Source organism: Hemitrygon akajei, chromosome 1, assembly GCF_048418815.1.
Source record: "Hemitrygon akajei chromosome 1, sHemAka1.3, whole genome shotgun sequence".
NCBI classification, from domain to species: Eukaryota; Metazoa; Chordata; class Chondrichthyes; order Myliobatiformes; family Dasyatidae; genus Hemitrygon; species Hemitrygon akajei.
In genome coordinates, this window is record NC_133124.1 from 112,403,614 (window position 1) to 112,419,128 (window position 15,515).

At 38.9% G+C, this 15,515-nt stretch overlaps 1 protein-coding gene across 3 annotated transcripts in view; it reads left to right on the forward strand.

Moving 5' to 3' along the window:
• The window catches only part of ano10a (anoctamin 10a), a 66,716-nt gene that overhangs the window by 11,390 nt on the left and 39,811 nt on the right, over nucleotides 1–15,515 (forward strand). For all 3 annotated transcript variants that reach the window (XR_012099451.1, XR_012099449.1, XM_073050143.1), the window contains exons 2-6: nucleotides 3,324–3,476; nucleotides 4,212–4,394; nucleotides 5,208–5,342; nucleotides 7,098–7,217; nucleotides 14,135–14,704. Coding sequence is in view for 1 of the 3 variants with exons in the window: in XM_073050143.1 (XP_072906244.1) it covers nucleotides 3,332–3,476; nucleotides 4,212–4,394; nucleotides 5,208–5,342; nucleotides 7,098–7,217; nucleotides 14,135–14,704 (1,153 nt within the window). In the remaining 2 variants the exon portion in view is untranslated. The remainder of the gene's footprint in view (nucleotides 1–3,323; nucleotides 3,477–4,211; nucleotides 4,395–5,207; nucleotides 5,343–7,097; nucleotides 7,218–14,134; nucleotides 14,705–15,515) is intronic.

The window sequence follows — 15,515 nt, forward strand, 5'->3', positions numbered from 1 at the left end:
TCCCTCATCTTACCCTTTCTGAAGTCCACAATCGATTGTTTGGTCTTGCTGATGTCGAATTGCTGTGACACCACTCAACCAGCTGATCCAGCTCAGTCCTGTACACCTTTTCGTCACCGTCTGAAATTCTGTCAATAATTATTACCATTGGCAAATTTATAGTTAGCTTTTGAGCTGTGCCTAGCCACACAGTCATGGGTGTAGAGAGAGCAGAGCAGTGAGCTAAGCACACATCCCTGAGGTGCGTCACTGTTGATTTTCAGTGAAGTGATGTTATTTCCGATCAGCAGAGATTGTGGTTTTCTGGTGAGGAAATTGCAGGGGGAGGTACAGAGGCCCAGGTTTTGGAGTTTTTTTGATCAGAACTGTGGGAATGATTGTGTCATGCACTTTGGTAGAAGGAATAACAGTGTAGACTATTTCCTAAATGGAGAGCAAATTCAGAAATCAGGTGCAAAAGTTGATTTGTAGGTTGAGTCAATTGTAAGGAAGGCAAATAAAATGTTAGCATTCATTTCGAGAGGATTAGAATATAAAAGCAAGTATGTAATGTTGAGTCTTTAGAAGGCATTGGTCAGACTGCATATGGAGTATTGTGAGGAGGTTTGGGCCCCTTATCTAAGAAAGGATGTGCTGGCATTGGAGAGGGTCCAGAGGAGTTTCATGAGAATTATGCTGGGAATGAAAGGGTTAATGTATGAGCAGTGTTTGATGGCTCTGAGCCTGTACTCACTGGAGTTTAAATGAGTGAAGGGGGATCTCATTGAAGCCTATTGAATATTCAAAGGTCTGGGTAGAGTAGAGGTAGAGAGGCTATTTTCTATAGCAGAAGAATCTCTGACCAGAAGGCACAAGCTCAGAATAGAAGGACATTCCTCTAGAACAGAAATATGGAGGAATTTCTTTAGTCAGATGGTGGTGAATCTGTGGAATTCATTGTTACAGAAGGCTGCGGAGGCCAAGTCATTGTATATTTTTAAAATGGAATTTGATTAGTAATGGCATCAAAGGTTATGGGGAGAAGGCATGAGAATGGATTTGATAGCAGAACAGACTAGATGGGCCAAATGACCTAATTCTACTCCTATGTCTTATGGTATAGTGTTAGCAACAGTGTGTTTGCTGGCCTCATTTGATTTTTAGAATGATCATTTAAGCTTTTAAAAAAATTAATGCTTTGTTCATTCACAGATAAAGTATATTAGCACAAATTAATATGCATTCTAAAAATGTCTGATCATTTTAAGAGCTGAAGGAGTTCAAGTCAAGTCACTTTTTATTGTCATTTCGACCATAACTGCTGGTACAGTACACAACAAAAACAAGACAAAATTTTTCAGGACCATGGTGCATTATGTAAAACAATGCAAAAACTACACTAAACTACAGACCCAGGGCTGCATAAAGTGCACAAAACAGTGCAGGCATTACAATAAATAATAAACAAGACAATAGGCACAGTAGAGGGCAGTGAGTTGGTGTCAGTCCAGACTCTTGAGTATTGAGGAGTCTGATGGCTTGGGGGAAGAAACTGTTACATAGTCTGGTCATGAGAGCTCGAATGCTTTGGTGCCTTTTCCCAGATGGCAGGAGGGAGAAGAGTTTGCATGAGGGGTGTGTGGGGTCCTTCATAATGCTGTTTGCTTTGCGGATGCAGCGTGTGGTGTAAATGTCTGTAATGGCGGGAAGAGAGACCCCGATGATCTCAGCTGAACTCACTATCCGCTGAAGGGTCTTGCGATCTGAGATGTGTAATTTTTGAACCAGGCAGTGTTGCAGATGCTCAGGATGCTCTCAATACAACCTCTATAGAATGTGGTGAGGATGGGGGTTGCTCCATTAGCAACATTTCTTGTTTTTTTAAATTGAAGAATTGCTCACCAGGTGAGGGAGATATATTTTAGGCCAAAAACCTGCTCTGCTAACGTACCCCTAAAAAAAGATGGTAAATGAAAATCAAGAAATTGCTGAATCTAGAATTCTGAAATAAAACACAAAATGCTGGAAATATTCAGCAGGTCAGACAGCATCTGTGAAGAGAAAAATAGTTATTGTTTCAGGATAAAGAGCTTAATCAGAACTGATACATTAATTCTGTTTTTCTCCCTCCACATATGCTACCTAACCCGCTGAGACTCTACAGCATTATTTTTATTTTTATTTCCAACTTCTGGCACCCATGGAATTTTATTTTTGTAACTACAATTGTCACATAAGAATTTAAAAGTGGTTTTCATCTGAGTACAATTGTGGTTCCAATGATATTCCTCATTCAGAGAGGCATGATGAGCCTCAGTTTTATGCATGGCTAAATCTTTCGTGTGTCCTTCATACCTGAAGCATAGGAGATATTGGCTCTGAACAGTTCTTTAACTTGGCTCTAAATGTAATGGTAGCATGATATGCTGATATTGGTGGGGATTAATTTGAGTGAAAACAATGCTGCTGTCTCATTGTGAGCATTTCTTTTTTTGCACTTCCCTCTCTCCTCACTGTTATCCAAAACAATTTGTCCCCCCTGTGAGCAACAAGGCTAAGAAACCCTGCTGGAGGGTTTCGGCCCAAAACATTGTCTGTACTCTTTTCCGTAGGTGCTGCCTGGTCTGCAGAGTTCCTCTGGCATTTTGTGTGTTGCATGGATTTCCAGCATCTGCAGATTTTCTCATGCTTGTAACTAGTTTAAGAGTTCACATTTCATGACTTTATATTGCAGTTGTACAAGTTGTTGATGAGACTACATTTGGAATATTGTGTTCAGTTTTGGTCACCCTGCTATAGGAATGATGCTATTAAACTGTTTTTTTTAGAAAATGCAAAGGACAATTGCAAGGATGTTACTAGGATTCAAAGGACTGATATTATGGAAGGGGATTGAATGTGGGATGCTCTTATAGAGGTGTATAAAATCATGAAGAGTATAGTTAAGGTGAATGTACATGTTTTTTCCCAGGCCTGGGGAATTGAGAACTGGAGGACAGAGGGTTAAGGTAAGGGAGGAAGGATTTAATAGGAACCTGAAGGGCAACTTTTTCCACTCAGAATGGTCAGTATATGGAATGAGCTATAGAGGAAGTTGTTGAGGCAGGTAGATTAACAACTTTTAAAGGACATTTGGACATGTACCTCAATTGGATATGTTTAGATCAATATGGAACTAGCATGGATAGGAATTTTGGTCAGCTTGGACCAATTGGCTTTTTGATTCTATGACCAAGGTGCTAGTTGGAGTGGGAATCCAGTCTTACATTTGTGGGACTCTGCTGCTATCAGAATAGCCCATCTCCTTGTGATTTAATAACTTCTGTCTTTATTTACCTTTTCAGGAAGTGGAATGAAAATTAAAAGAAGCAAGTCTATTTCTGAAGACATTGAGTTTACTTTCACGCCATTAGTGGTACTAGAATTTGCCAAAGAGACACAAAATGAGACGATAGAATGGCTCATGCAAAGGATCAAAGAGAGAAAACACCTGGGTGGTGAGTATAGTGTACATATGTAACATACGATATTGTCTGAAGTAGTAAGATTGATAATAATCATTATGCATATTGAACCTTTAATCTAGAAAGGTTAGCTAGAATGGGAGAAGGCTGTAAGAAACATAAAGCATAGACAGCAAACACTACTAGAAATATAGGAAAAGGTGAGTTAAGTTTAATAAGTATCCCTTGGTGATGAAGATTTTTAAAATGTATTTAGAAATAATTAGCAATAATTAGAAATAAATTAGAAATAATTTTGACATTACAGTTAACAAACAGGTTGATATAGTTTATTTTGGACTTTCAGACAGTCTTTAAGATGCCACAAAAATTATTAACTGAAACTAAAAGTCATGCTGTTGGGATAAACTACTAGCAGATAAAAACAGTGTAAACAAAATGAGAGCTCCTTAGATTAGGAGGCATGACTGGTGGGGTACAGGAGGGAGTGATGACGAGTTTCCCTGTTCTTGCAAGAGCCTTCAACTCACTATGGTAAAATTACTAAGTTGTGCATTTCATGGTATCAGGTTCCTGCGTTTATAACACACATGCGGTCTAGTGTGGACAGCATCAGCATTGCTAATATCTCTCACTCGGACTTTGTGATCATCCAAAATAACGTCAGTACATTGTACCTATTGTAACCAGTAAAGACTTGCAGGTTGTATTGTGGCTGGTTGATCATCAGCTGTCTAACGATGAAGAATTTGTCCTTTTATTTCAAAGGAACTCATTTGAATATTAGACCCTTGGATGACCAAGCTGAGAAAACTCGCATATATCTTATTGGAGCATCTTGGAGAAGATTATTGGTGGGAGCTGAAGCCTTGGGTTTAGTTAAGGAGTATCAGGATGGATCAATGAGAGCTTTTTCTTACCAAAACAAAGAAAACTACAAATACTTTTCACGTAAGTTGTCATTTAAAAAGATCTTCAGCAGCATATGGTTTGGAATATTATAGAAGATATCTATAAAGGAATTGAGCCAGTGCTGCTAGCCTTGGGTAGTTATAGAATTCTAGTGATAATACCTCAGTTGGCATTTGGGGTGTTCCCAGCATGGTAATTTCTCAATTTAGAGTAAAACACTCATTCTGATTTTCAGTTTCCTTTACAGAAATAGAGGTTTGAAATTCAAAGTAAATTTATTATCTAAGTATATATATGTCACCATGTACAACTCTGAGATTCATTTTCTTGCGAGAGTACACAGTAAATCTAAGAAACACAGTAGAATCATTGAAGGAACATGCCCACAGGATGGAAAACATCAAACTGTGCAAATACAAAGCAGAAAAAATAATAAAAATAAATCAGCAATAAATATCGAGGACATGAGATGGAGATTCCTTGAAAGCGAGTTCAAGAGTTGTAGGACAAGATCAGTGATGGGGGAGTGAAGTCCTTAGCAGCCATTACAAAACAATGATGTATCTGCAGTCTCCCAGTGATGCTTTCTTGCACATCCCAATTATCATTTATATATGTCTGAGTTTTTTTGTGACCAGTTTCTGAAATTTTCTCCATAGTTGGTCTTGTATTCCTGCCTTTTTCTGAATGATGCATTTTAAAATCTACTTCCTTAATATTTCAATTGCCTATCCCAGAATATCTGGCTTTGTTTTAAACCTTGCTTGTTAGGTTATTTTGAAGCACCTTATGAAATTAAATCATGGCAAAGACAATGTGTAAATACAGATCTGTTTTTTTTTTTGTTTCCAGATGACAACTATGATTTTCTAACAATGACAGAGCGACAGTACATTATTAAACGCGAATTAGAAAATCTGAGGGCGATAAATGAAACAATGGTTCCTGGTCACCCACAAGCAAAGTTGTATCCTGGGAAATCAATCAGTAAGTTACTTCAATTTAGGGTTTTCAAGAGTTGCTCACTTGGGAATAGGAAAATGGGGGAAGATATATAATACAACAAAACTGTACAATGTACCCATGTTTGCCCTTGTGATTTTCAACCATTGTATTGAATCTCCTCTGATTCAGTGAATTGAATTCAGATTTGTGTAACCACTTTTGGCTTCAAGGTTCAAGGTGCATTTATTATCGAAATATGTATACCATATACAATCTTGAGATTTGTCTTCTTACCGGCAGCCACAAAACAAGGAAACCCAATAGAACCCGCTGGAAAAACAACCCCACAGAACAAAGGCCATCAAGCACCCAACATACAAAAAAACAAAAATTGTGCAAGCAATAAAAATGTAAACAAATAACATGAATGGCTGCAGGTCACATTCTTGGAGCCAGTTAAGTGCTGCAGCCAGTCAGGAGTCTAGTAACTGCAGGTCACGGCCACGGAGCCAGTTCAGTGCTGTAGCCGGTCCAGGAGCCCAGTGGCTCCAGGTCACAGCCACAGAACCAGTTCAGCACCGAGGCGATTAAAGCCTCTCAGAGTAGTGAGCTGAACACCCGTTCATCCTTTGCTCTCTGCCTTGACGCTTTAATCTTTTTACTCTGGTTTGGTGCTTAAATCAGTTAAACATTGGTTCGTTTGCCACTCCCAGGCACAGGCCCCGCAGCTTTGATCAAGCCTGAAGTTTCAATCTATCCCCAAGTATGCTCCAGCAGTGGTTGCCGTAGCCATACCTGCATTCTCTAGAGTCCAGTTCATTGAATCCTTCAGGGTACTGCAAAAAAAGCCAGGCCATACAGAAGGTTCAAAAGCACAGCTTCCAAAGAGAAATTGAAGGTCGTGGTAGCAGTGATCATAGTCCAGAAAAACTATTATTAGAGTAGTTGGTAGTTTTGTTTGCTGCTGCAAAATGTCATTGTGTCTGGCCAGCACCATTTCTGAGGAATTACCAATGAATGATGTTTGGAGATAACATGAAGCAGTGGTTCCTAAAGAGCAGTTTGTTGGCATCCAACCAACAAAGTGACAAATCACACAACTCATCTGTTCAGTGAAAAAAAACAAAAGCTTTGCTGCTGTTTGCTCTTGATAAGTTCTGATTAAGTTCAGTTCCCACAAACTTACTGATATATTTCCAGGCACTGTATGAGCTCCAGTTTTACTGCTTGAAGATTAGTCAGACTATTGTAAGCAGAGCTCTTGAGAACAAAGGTAGGTAGTAATTTCTTCAGGTAAGGGTATGGCAATAGTCAGTTTGTTTACTTTGCAGTCAGAGCTCGGTGGGTGTGAGTGTTCAAACCCTATTCCAGGTACCGTATTTGATACAATATTTAAGATTGGTGGTTTAGAGAGAGTTGTAATTTCAAAAAGTTCAGCTGTAAGTACACACACTGTTTGCTCTCAGTAGTGGATATAAACACTTACATGACATTATTTTGAGGACTAGCCTCAATCAAGTGACCTGGTCAATGTTTTTTCACTCTTATAGTAATCATTATCAAGTAGCTAGAACTTTGACCAAATTAGCTGCTATGGTGTATTTCCTACATAACAAAATAAGTACACTTCAAAAGTATGTTAGCTGTGAAATACCCTGCAGATCACTGGAGATCTGGATTATTTTTCCCTTATTCAAGGTTTATGTTATTTGCATAATTTTTGCACATTGAGTCTTGTGCGATGAAAATTTGCAAAGGAATTGATTATGCATTAAGAGCAACTTATGTTTTATCCAGTTCGCCGGTTACAAACCAGTGGACTACTACTTAAGATCTATCCACTACATGACAAGGAAGAATTGAAAAAGCTGGGCTCCATCTGGTATAAGCGCGTACATGTTGCCTTGCAGCCAATCAGTAAGTCGATAAATCTGATAAATGATTAAAGCCACATTGCGTTTTGTAATAAGTACTCAGCCTGATGGTGTCAGTGGTATAGCTAGATGAGTATTTGTTCCTCTGGTCAGACAGTCAATTTTCACAATATGTTGTAACAGCTGAATTGTTACCCCAGATTTCAGGCCAGGAACAATTGTGCTCTGCAATCTTTGGGCAATCTTTTTCGTAATGTGCATAGAACAGTACCGCATTTTCCTGTCAGAATAAAGATCACGTCAGTTCTTGAAACTGCTGTGCTGTAATAAGTAATCAGGATCAATTCTTCATCAGATTTCAAGTGCTGTCTGATTCTATGCATCCACCTTAGTAGTACTGCATTGATGATGCACATAATTTTACTCAATTTGTGACATTTTTCTTTAGGAAATGATCTGTTTTACTAGGAGATTGCAGTAATTGTGCTTGTGACCTCTGTTTATTGTGGCCCACAAAGTCATTTCGTTTCATTGCTGGCTGTTTGAAAATTTTATCTGATTTGTATTAATCCTTTTTTCCTTAACATTTCCTCCTCTAAATATTTGTCTAACCACCTTATGGAGCTACTAATCAAGATCAATCTGTGTAAATATGAATCTCCTCTTCCTAGCCTCTGAGATCAGTTTGCATCACATGAATCCATTTCATCTAATTTTTTGCCATTCATTTCCAAGCACATGGCATCGTAATCTACTGCAACTATTGCTACAATATTCAAAGCAGTCAACAGCTTTATCTCCCTTCACTGTTATCACTATAGAGACTGTGACTAAATCAGAATCGGGCTTATTATCACCGCTGTATATTGTGAGAATTGTTGTTTTGCAGCAGCCATACAATGTAAGACATAAAAATTATTCTAAGTTACAAAAAATAAATAGTGCTAAACAAGAATAATGAGATGCTGTTCAAGGACCATTCAGGAATCTGATAGTGGAGGGGAAGAAGCTCTTCCAAAAATGTTGAATTTGGGTCTTGGGCTCCTCTACCAGCTTCCCGATGGTAGTAATTGAGAAGGGGGGAATGTCCTGGAGGGTCCTTAATGATGAATCCCACTTTCTTGTGACACCATCTCTTGAAGATGTACTCAAGGAAGAGATTGTGCCTGTGGTGATACTGGCTGAGTTTACAATCCTCTGCAGCCTCTTTCGATCCTGTGCATTGAAGCCTTGGTACCAGGTAGTGATGCAACTAGTCAGAAATCTCTCCACCATACATCTAGAGACATGTGTAAGAGTCTTTGGTAACATACCAAATCTTTTGAAGCTCCTAATGAAGTCAAGCCACTGGTATTTGCATCAATATAATGGGCCTAAGATAGATCCTGCAAAGACGTTGACATCCAGGAACTTGGAGCTGCTGATCCTTCAGTGAGGATTGGTATGTGTTCTCCCAACTCCCCCTTCCTGAAGTCTATTATCAATTCCTTGGTCTTGCCCACATTCATTATGAAGTTGTTATGATACCACTCAATTGATCTAATTGTGGGCCAGCAGCCTGCACCCTGTTGATTCATTTCAAAACTAGTTGGCACTTTGTATTTCATTGAGTTTTATTATTGAAGACTGGTTGGTTCTTTCTTCCTGCAATTCCATAATCACCAAAAGATGTCCTGTGTGTGACAATGTCCTAACAATTACTATGAAGCTGTCCTTGCATGTCTTCATTCCTCCTTATTGCATATAATTGGGATCACTGTCTTATTCCCCCAGGTTAACTACCTGGAGTTGATCAATGAAAGATTCTCAACTGGAAGTGGCCTCTCCATTATTCCATGTGTTTACCAGCAGCATTCAGCTTGCATAAGAGTTGGAGCAGCAGAAGTGAGTGTAATTACTATTACTAGGGTGAAGCTGCTTGGGAAGCTGAATGGTCTGAAGGTGGATAAGTCAAACGGATTGGATGGACTACACACCAGTGTTCTGAAAGAGCTTGCTTGGATTCTTAGAAGGTCTTTGACAAGGCGCTGCACATGAAGCTGATAAACAAGATGAGAACCTGTGGTATTACAGGGAAGATACTAACCTGGAGAGAAGATTGGCTGACTGGCAGAAGGCAATGAGTGGGAATAAAGGGAGCCTTTTTGGTTGGTTGCTGGTGACTACTGGTGTTCCCCAAGGGTTGGTGTTGGGTCCTCTACTTTTCACCTTCTATGTCAGTGATCTGGGTAACAGAATTGTTTGCTTTGTAACCAAGTTCATGGATAATGCAGAGATAGGTGGAGGGGCACGTAGTGTTGAGGAAGCAGGGAGTCTGTAGAAGGACTTGGAGAGATTGGGAGAATGGGCAAAGAAGTGTCAGGTGGAATAAAGCATTGGGGACACTTATCTCATCATAAAGCAAATAGTAATTTGCTTAAAATTGAATTGCAAGGGGAGGTAGCAAGTGCTGACCATACTGCAGCAAATGTATGGAAGCAGCCAGACAAGTGATTGAACTATAATACACACAATGTACTGGAGCTCAGCGGGTCAGGCAGCATCTATGGCTGGGAATAAGCAGTCAATATTTCGGGCTGAAACTCTTTCAGGATTCATGAAAGGTCTCTGCCTGAACCATTGACTGTTTATTCCCAACCATTGATGCTGCCTGACCTGCTGAGCTCCTCCAGCAGTTTGTGTCTATTGCTCTAGATTTCCAGCATCTACAGTACCTCTTGTGTCAAGTGATTGAACTGACAGTGGGAGAACATTCAGATAATGTCTATATCAATCAAGTTGGTCATGGAAAAGGATGAGCCATAAATTTATGTTCTGAAAATTGAGAAGGCTAGTTTTAATGTTATGTATGTACATACAGTGTAAGGATGACTACAATATATCATTGCTGGTCACGATGAAGTAAAATCACAAAGTACTTTATAAGTATGTTTTGGGCAAGAGACAATTCAGGGAAAGTGTAGGATCATTAGGAACCGTAGAAACTGACTGTGTGTAAGCCCCAGGATGTAGGTCTTTAAATGAATATTTCTCCTGAATTCACTAAAAAGAAAGGACATTGTAGTTGAAGAATTCAGAGTGGTGAATATAAATCTATTTACCTCAGATCTGAAAAAATGAAGAATGTTTTATAAACTCAACTAATGTCCGTATAATTCTTGCTAATTTGACAGTAGTAAATACTAAAGGTATTTTCACCTTTTTAAAGTAAATATTAAGTACTGAACATAGTCCTGGTGATGTAATCTAAAAAGTTGATCTATGTTCTGTAGTCAGCTTAAAGGAAAAGTAAATGTTTATTTAAAATGTATTTATTTTGGATTATTTTAATAGATTTTGCCTTGGGGAGGGAATTGTCAGTGTGGCTTGTGGTGTTTGAGATCTTTTCGATACTTGTGACCTACTCCAGATCACAAAAAGGCTGCAATTGGAAGCAATACATAAAATAGTATAGCACAGCAATAGGGCCTTTGGCTTATGATGTTTGTTCTGAACATGATGCCAAATTAATCTAATATCTTCTGAGTTGACATGATCCATATCACTCCTTCCCCCACATGTCTGTCTAACAGCCTCTTAAACATCACTATCGTATTTGTTTCCACCCCCCCCCCCCCCCCCCACCACCAACAGCCAACAGCGCGTTCCAGGCACCCACAACTCTCTCAGGAAAAAAAACAAACTTGCTCCACACATCTCCTTTCCCATCTCACTTTAAATGCATGTCCTCAAATACTGTATTTGAATTTTCACCCTATTTATGCTTCTCATAATTTTATAAACTTTTGAGGTCTTGCCTCAGACTTGCTGATTGCCCATCCTGTGATTAGCGCAGGGTATAAGTGGGGGCAATGGGTCAATATGGATGCAGTCTTGCTCATTATGGTTAATTGTTCAGTCACACTGTGAATTACTCTAGATAATTTTTACAGACACTGATATTTTCTTTGTTCAGATATGGTTGCTTTACAAATAAGCTTGCGAGACACATTTGTTTTTCATATAACCATTCTGTCATGTCATCGAATGAACAATATGCTTTAATTTTAAAGCTTCCTTTCATTTGTTCATGGGGAATGTGAGCAGACAAATGTTTGTGTTTCTGCCCGGGAGAGTCAGATTTTAAATATAATTAGGAAATATGAACTCCTGGTTCATGTTATTTTGATGCCTATTATTTGAACCTGGCAGGGTGACATGTCACATTGGTTTAGCCATCTTCATGAGGAACTGCAGAGCTGTCATACCAATGGAAATAAAATACTGAAAGTTTTTTTTAAAGTAAGCATGAGGCTTATGGAGAGGCTGCATTGGAATGTAGAGTGTTTAAATGATTGGACACAAAATGGCAATGGAGTACATGGTATTTGTGAAATTATCCATGTAGTCAGGTAGAATGGTGTGCATGTCTAGTACCTAATATTTGGATGCTCTCATTCACTTTGTAGAATATTGGTCACATGCAGAGATGGCCATCAGGATGAGGGTTGTGGGTGTGTTTTTAACCCCCATTCTCAGGAAATGTGTTCACCATGACCCTTTGTAGGTGATCCATTCTGGATTTGCAGATGAAATAGAAGGTGGCTTGGGTGATTGCTGTAAACAAGAGTTTACATTTACATTTACATTGAGACACAATGTTACGTACAGCAGAACTGAATGCACTTCACACATGCAGACCAGATGCTTTCCTGCCATTAAGATGGGGTGTTCCTTCCACACTCCCCACTTCTGTTTCAGCTTGGCTAGCCACTCCAGCTGTTCTTGCCACACACACTTTTTTCTGAATCAGATATTCAGTACCTTCAGTAGTCAGACTTGATAAAGGGAGCAGAGAATGGGTCAAACTGGTCACCTTTTATTTCAAACATGTACTTTATTAATAAATACAATACCTGCATATCTTTCTCTACATTGGTTGTACCATCAATTCAATATATTCTCTTGTCTGGACCATTTTGAAAGATCATTTCAGAAGCTGGCAGTGGTTTGAAGAGCTACATGGTGGGCAATGAAAACTAGGTGTTCTCTGGTGAGCAATTTTACTTTGAAGTTGGCTTCCTAATGTAGCCAAAAATAGAATGTAAACTCATTACGCTGCATACAAGCATCTTTCTAATTACATCTGCAGCTTTATTTATTTCTCTCCATTTCCAGCTTCTCTTTGAAAGCGTCTATAAGAATGTCAAGTCTGTTACCACAGTGTGTTAATTATTCTGTGCTCACAAGTTGCACATTTTCACCACCCTTTGGCTAAAACCAAAAGCAAAATACTGCAAATGCTGGAATCCTGAGAACGTCTGGAAATGCCCAGCAGTTTGGGCAGCATCAGTGTAGAGAGAAGGGAATGCCATTTTAGGTTTTTAACCTTTTAGAAATGAAACACATTCATAAATTGGAAAGTGTTGGAAAGATGAGTGATCTGTGGTAGGTTGGGAAGAGCAGAGAGTATGAACCAAGTGATGGTGATGCTGGCCTCCAAGAATCATAAATTATTTTCCATCTGCTTTGGTGTTTATTTTGTGTTTAACACTGAGCATTGTGTAACACTACCTCATTATTCTTCTTTTGCACTATTTATTGTGACATAGTAATTTTTGTGTCTTGCACTGTATTGCTGCAGCAAAACAACAGATTTTATGAGATGCGTCAGTGATACCAAATCGGATTCTGATGTTCCAATTTAGTTTTGATCTTGTGGAAAGAACTCTTTCTATACCATAAAACCTCTTTAAAGCTTGATTACCTCAATAAGGTTGCCTCTGAGAGAATTTGATCTCTAACCTTTGTAACTCTTCCTAAATTTAACCTACTCATTAAAATTACTCTCTGAATCACCTATATTTGATTGTAGGGGACATAAACTTGCTAATTGCATAATGCAAGATTACACATCAACATAGCTCATATCCCATAGGTAACAACATTGTAGACTACTCTGGGAAAGCCAGCATTAATTTCCTGTCCCTAACTGCCTTTAAGAAGATGGTGGTGAGCTGCCACCTTGACTTGTTATAGTCTCTCCCATGAAGGTTCTTTCATTGTGCCGTTAGGTCAGAAATTCCACGATTTAGTCCAAGTGCGAAAGAACAGGAGTATGATTTGTGATGTGAAGCAGAACCTATAGGTACAGGTGTTGAAATGTGCCCTCTACCCTTGTCCTTTTAGATACATTATAACACTAGTTTGGTAGCTGCTGTTGAAGCCAAATCTTCAAAATCAGACATGTTGTGACACTGTTTGTGCTACTGTGCACACCTTCCATTCTTTGCACTTTATTGCATTTCCCAAAAAGCTGGAATAAATGTGGGTGGCACAGGATGCAGGTAGTCACTCTGCTATCTCGCAGCCTCAGAGAACTATGTTCAGTCACAAACTCCTGGTGCTGTCTGTGTGGAGTTTTCATGTTCCCCCTCTGACCACATGGGTTTCCACTTGGTGCTTTGATTTCCTCCCACATTCCAAAGATGCACAAGTCAGTGGATTAATTAGCTACTGTAGATTGCTCCAGGTGAATGGTAGAATCTGAGGAGAATAAAATGCTATGAGTGTAAATAAATGTTTGATAGGCCTGAATGTCCATTTCTGTGCTGTATAGTTCTAATTCAATTCTAATAAGGTCAGTTGAAAACTGTAGAATACTGTGCAGTTAGTGAGATTTCACATTGTCGCTGTAAATCATTTATCTTTATTGCATTCTGATTTATGCAGTACAAGAGAAATAAATAGTTTGGAAATTTGCCCATTTGTTTGTACTATGCACCTGAACCTGGATTTTTATTTACTGATTTTAAATCAATCTTTGAGTTTGATCACAATTGTCTCTGGTTTTAATGTTAGGGCATTCTTTAGCTTTAACGAATGCAGAGGCTGGAAATCTGAAATAAAAATAGCAACTGCTGGAAATAATTAGCAGTTCAAGCAGCATTAACTCTGTTCCTGTTTCTTTCTTCATTGTAGATGAAATCAAGAAATATTTTGGACAGAATATTGCACTCTATTTTGCTTTTCTGGAGTATTTCACCATTGCTTTATTTCCTATGGCTGTAATTGGTGTGCCTTACTATTTCTTTGCTTGGGAAGATTATGATAAGTATATAGTGTTTGCCACCTTTAACCTCCTGTGGTCAACCATCGTCCTGGAAGTTTGGAAACGTTGGTGTGCTAAACTTTCCTACCAATGGGGGACACTGTTGATGAAGAGACAGTTTGAAGAGCCTCGGCCTGGTTTTCATGGAATATTGGGCCTTAACCCAGCAACGGGCAGAGAGGAGCCCACGTACCCTACTTTCAAGAGGCAGCTGCGCATCTACCTTATTTCTTTGCCCTTTGTCTGTGTGAGCCTTTACTTTTGCCTTCTTGTTATGATGGTCTACTTTCAGATGGAGGACTTTGTAATAGCTTATGATAAAGAGGCCCAATCATTCTTTAGCTCCATCTTGTTGTTCTGCCCCAGTATAATTTATGCTGTAGTGATTGAAATCATGAATCGCATCTACAAGTATGCTGCTGAATGGTTAACTTCTTGGGGTAAGTCACACTCATTTCAATGGCCAACTTGTGTCACTTGTAATTTCCTTGCACTTTTTATCAAAAGCTTTCTTATTAATTGAACTGGTCAATTCTATATAAGGTGATTTAAAGAAAGAACTGACAAGATGTGACAGTTAGTCCATTATAGTTTAGGGTTGGGGAGAGAAAAGTATTTTTAAAAATATAGGAGAAGTGGTCAGCAGTCGGTGAGACTGAGCCAGTCAGCTCACTATGGCACCAGTTACAGCATATTGAAATATTTGTGAAAATGAAAATAATTTCTGAAGATTAAACTTGATCACAAATTACAGGAGGATAGTGTAGATGACAGTTTGATATAAATCACGGAAGGAGCAATCAGATGAATTTAAAGAGACTGGACCAAGTACAGTAATGGTACTAACAGCTAGAATGTGACTGAGGATTTGGTTAGCTTGTAATATCTCATGTCAGTCAAAGTTTGACACCCAATTTGAATTTCCTCGATATTTTTACCAAATTAAAGGCCTTGTATCAAGCAGTTTTACTGTGATCTCTGAGAGCTCGGGTATCAGTTTGGATCAGTTATTTTACATTGTACTCTCTTCATTTGGCCACAGCAGAGAGATCATCACAAGTTATTTTAATTACTTTAAGTAGTTTGAGGTGAACAAGAGACTGCATAGAATATTAGTGGAGACAGCTAACTTGGAACTGTAGAGGTGGTTGAATAATGTTTAAAGGGGAATTAGCATGATGGGTAAGAGGTTTATAAACTGTAGCTTAAAAACCCCGAGTGTTATCCATGGGTCATTTTCTGGCAGATGTT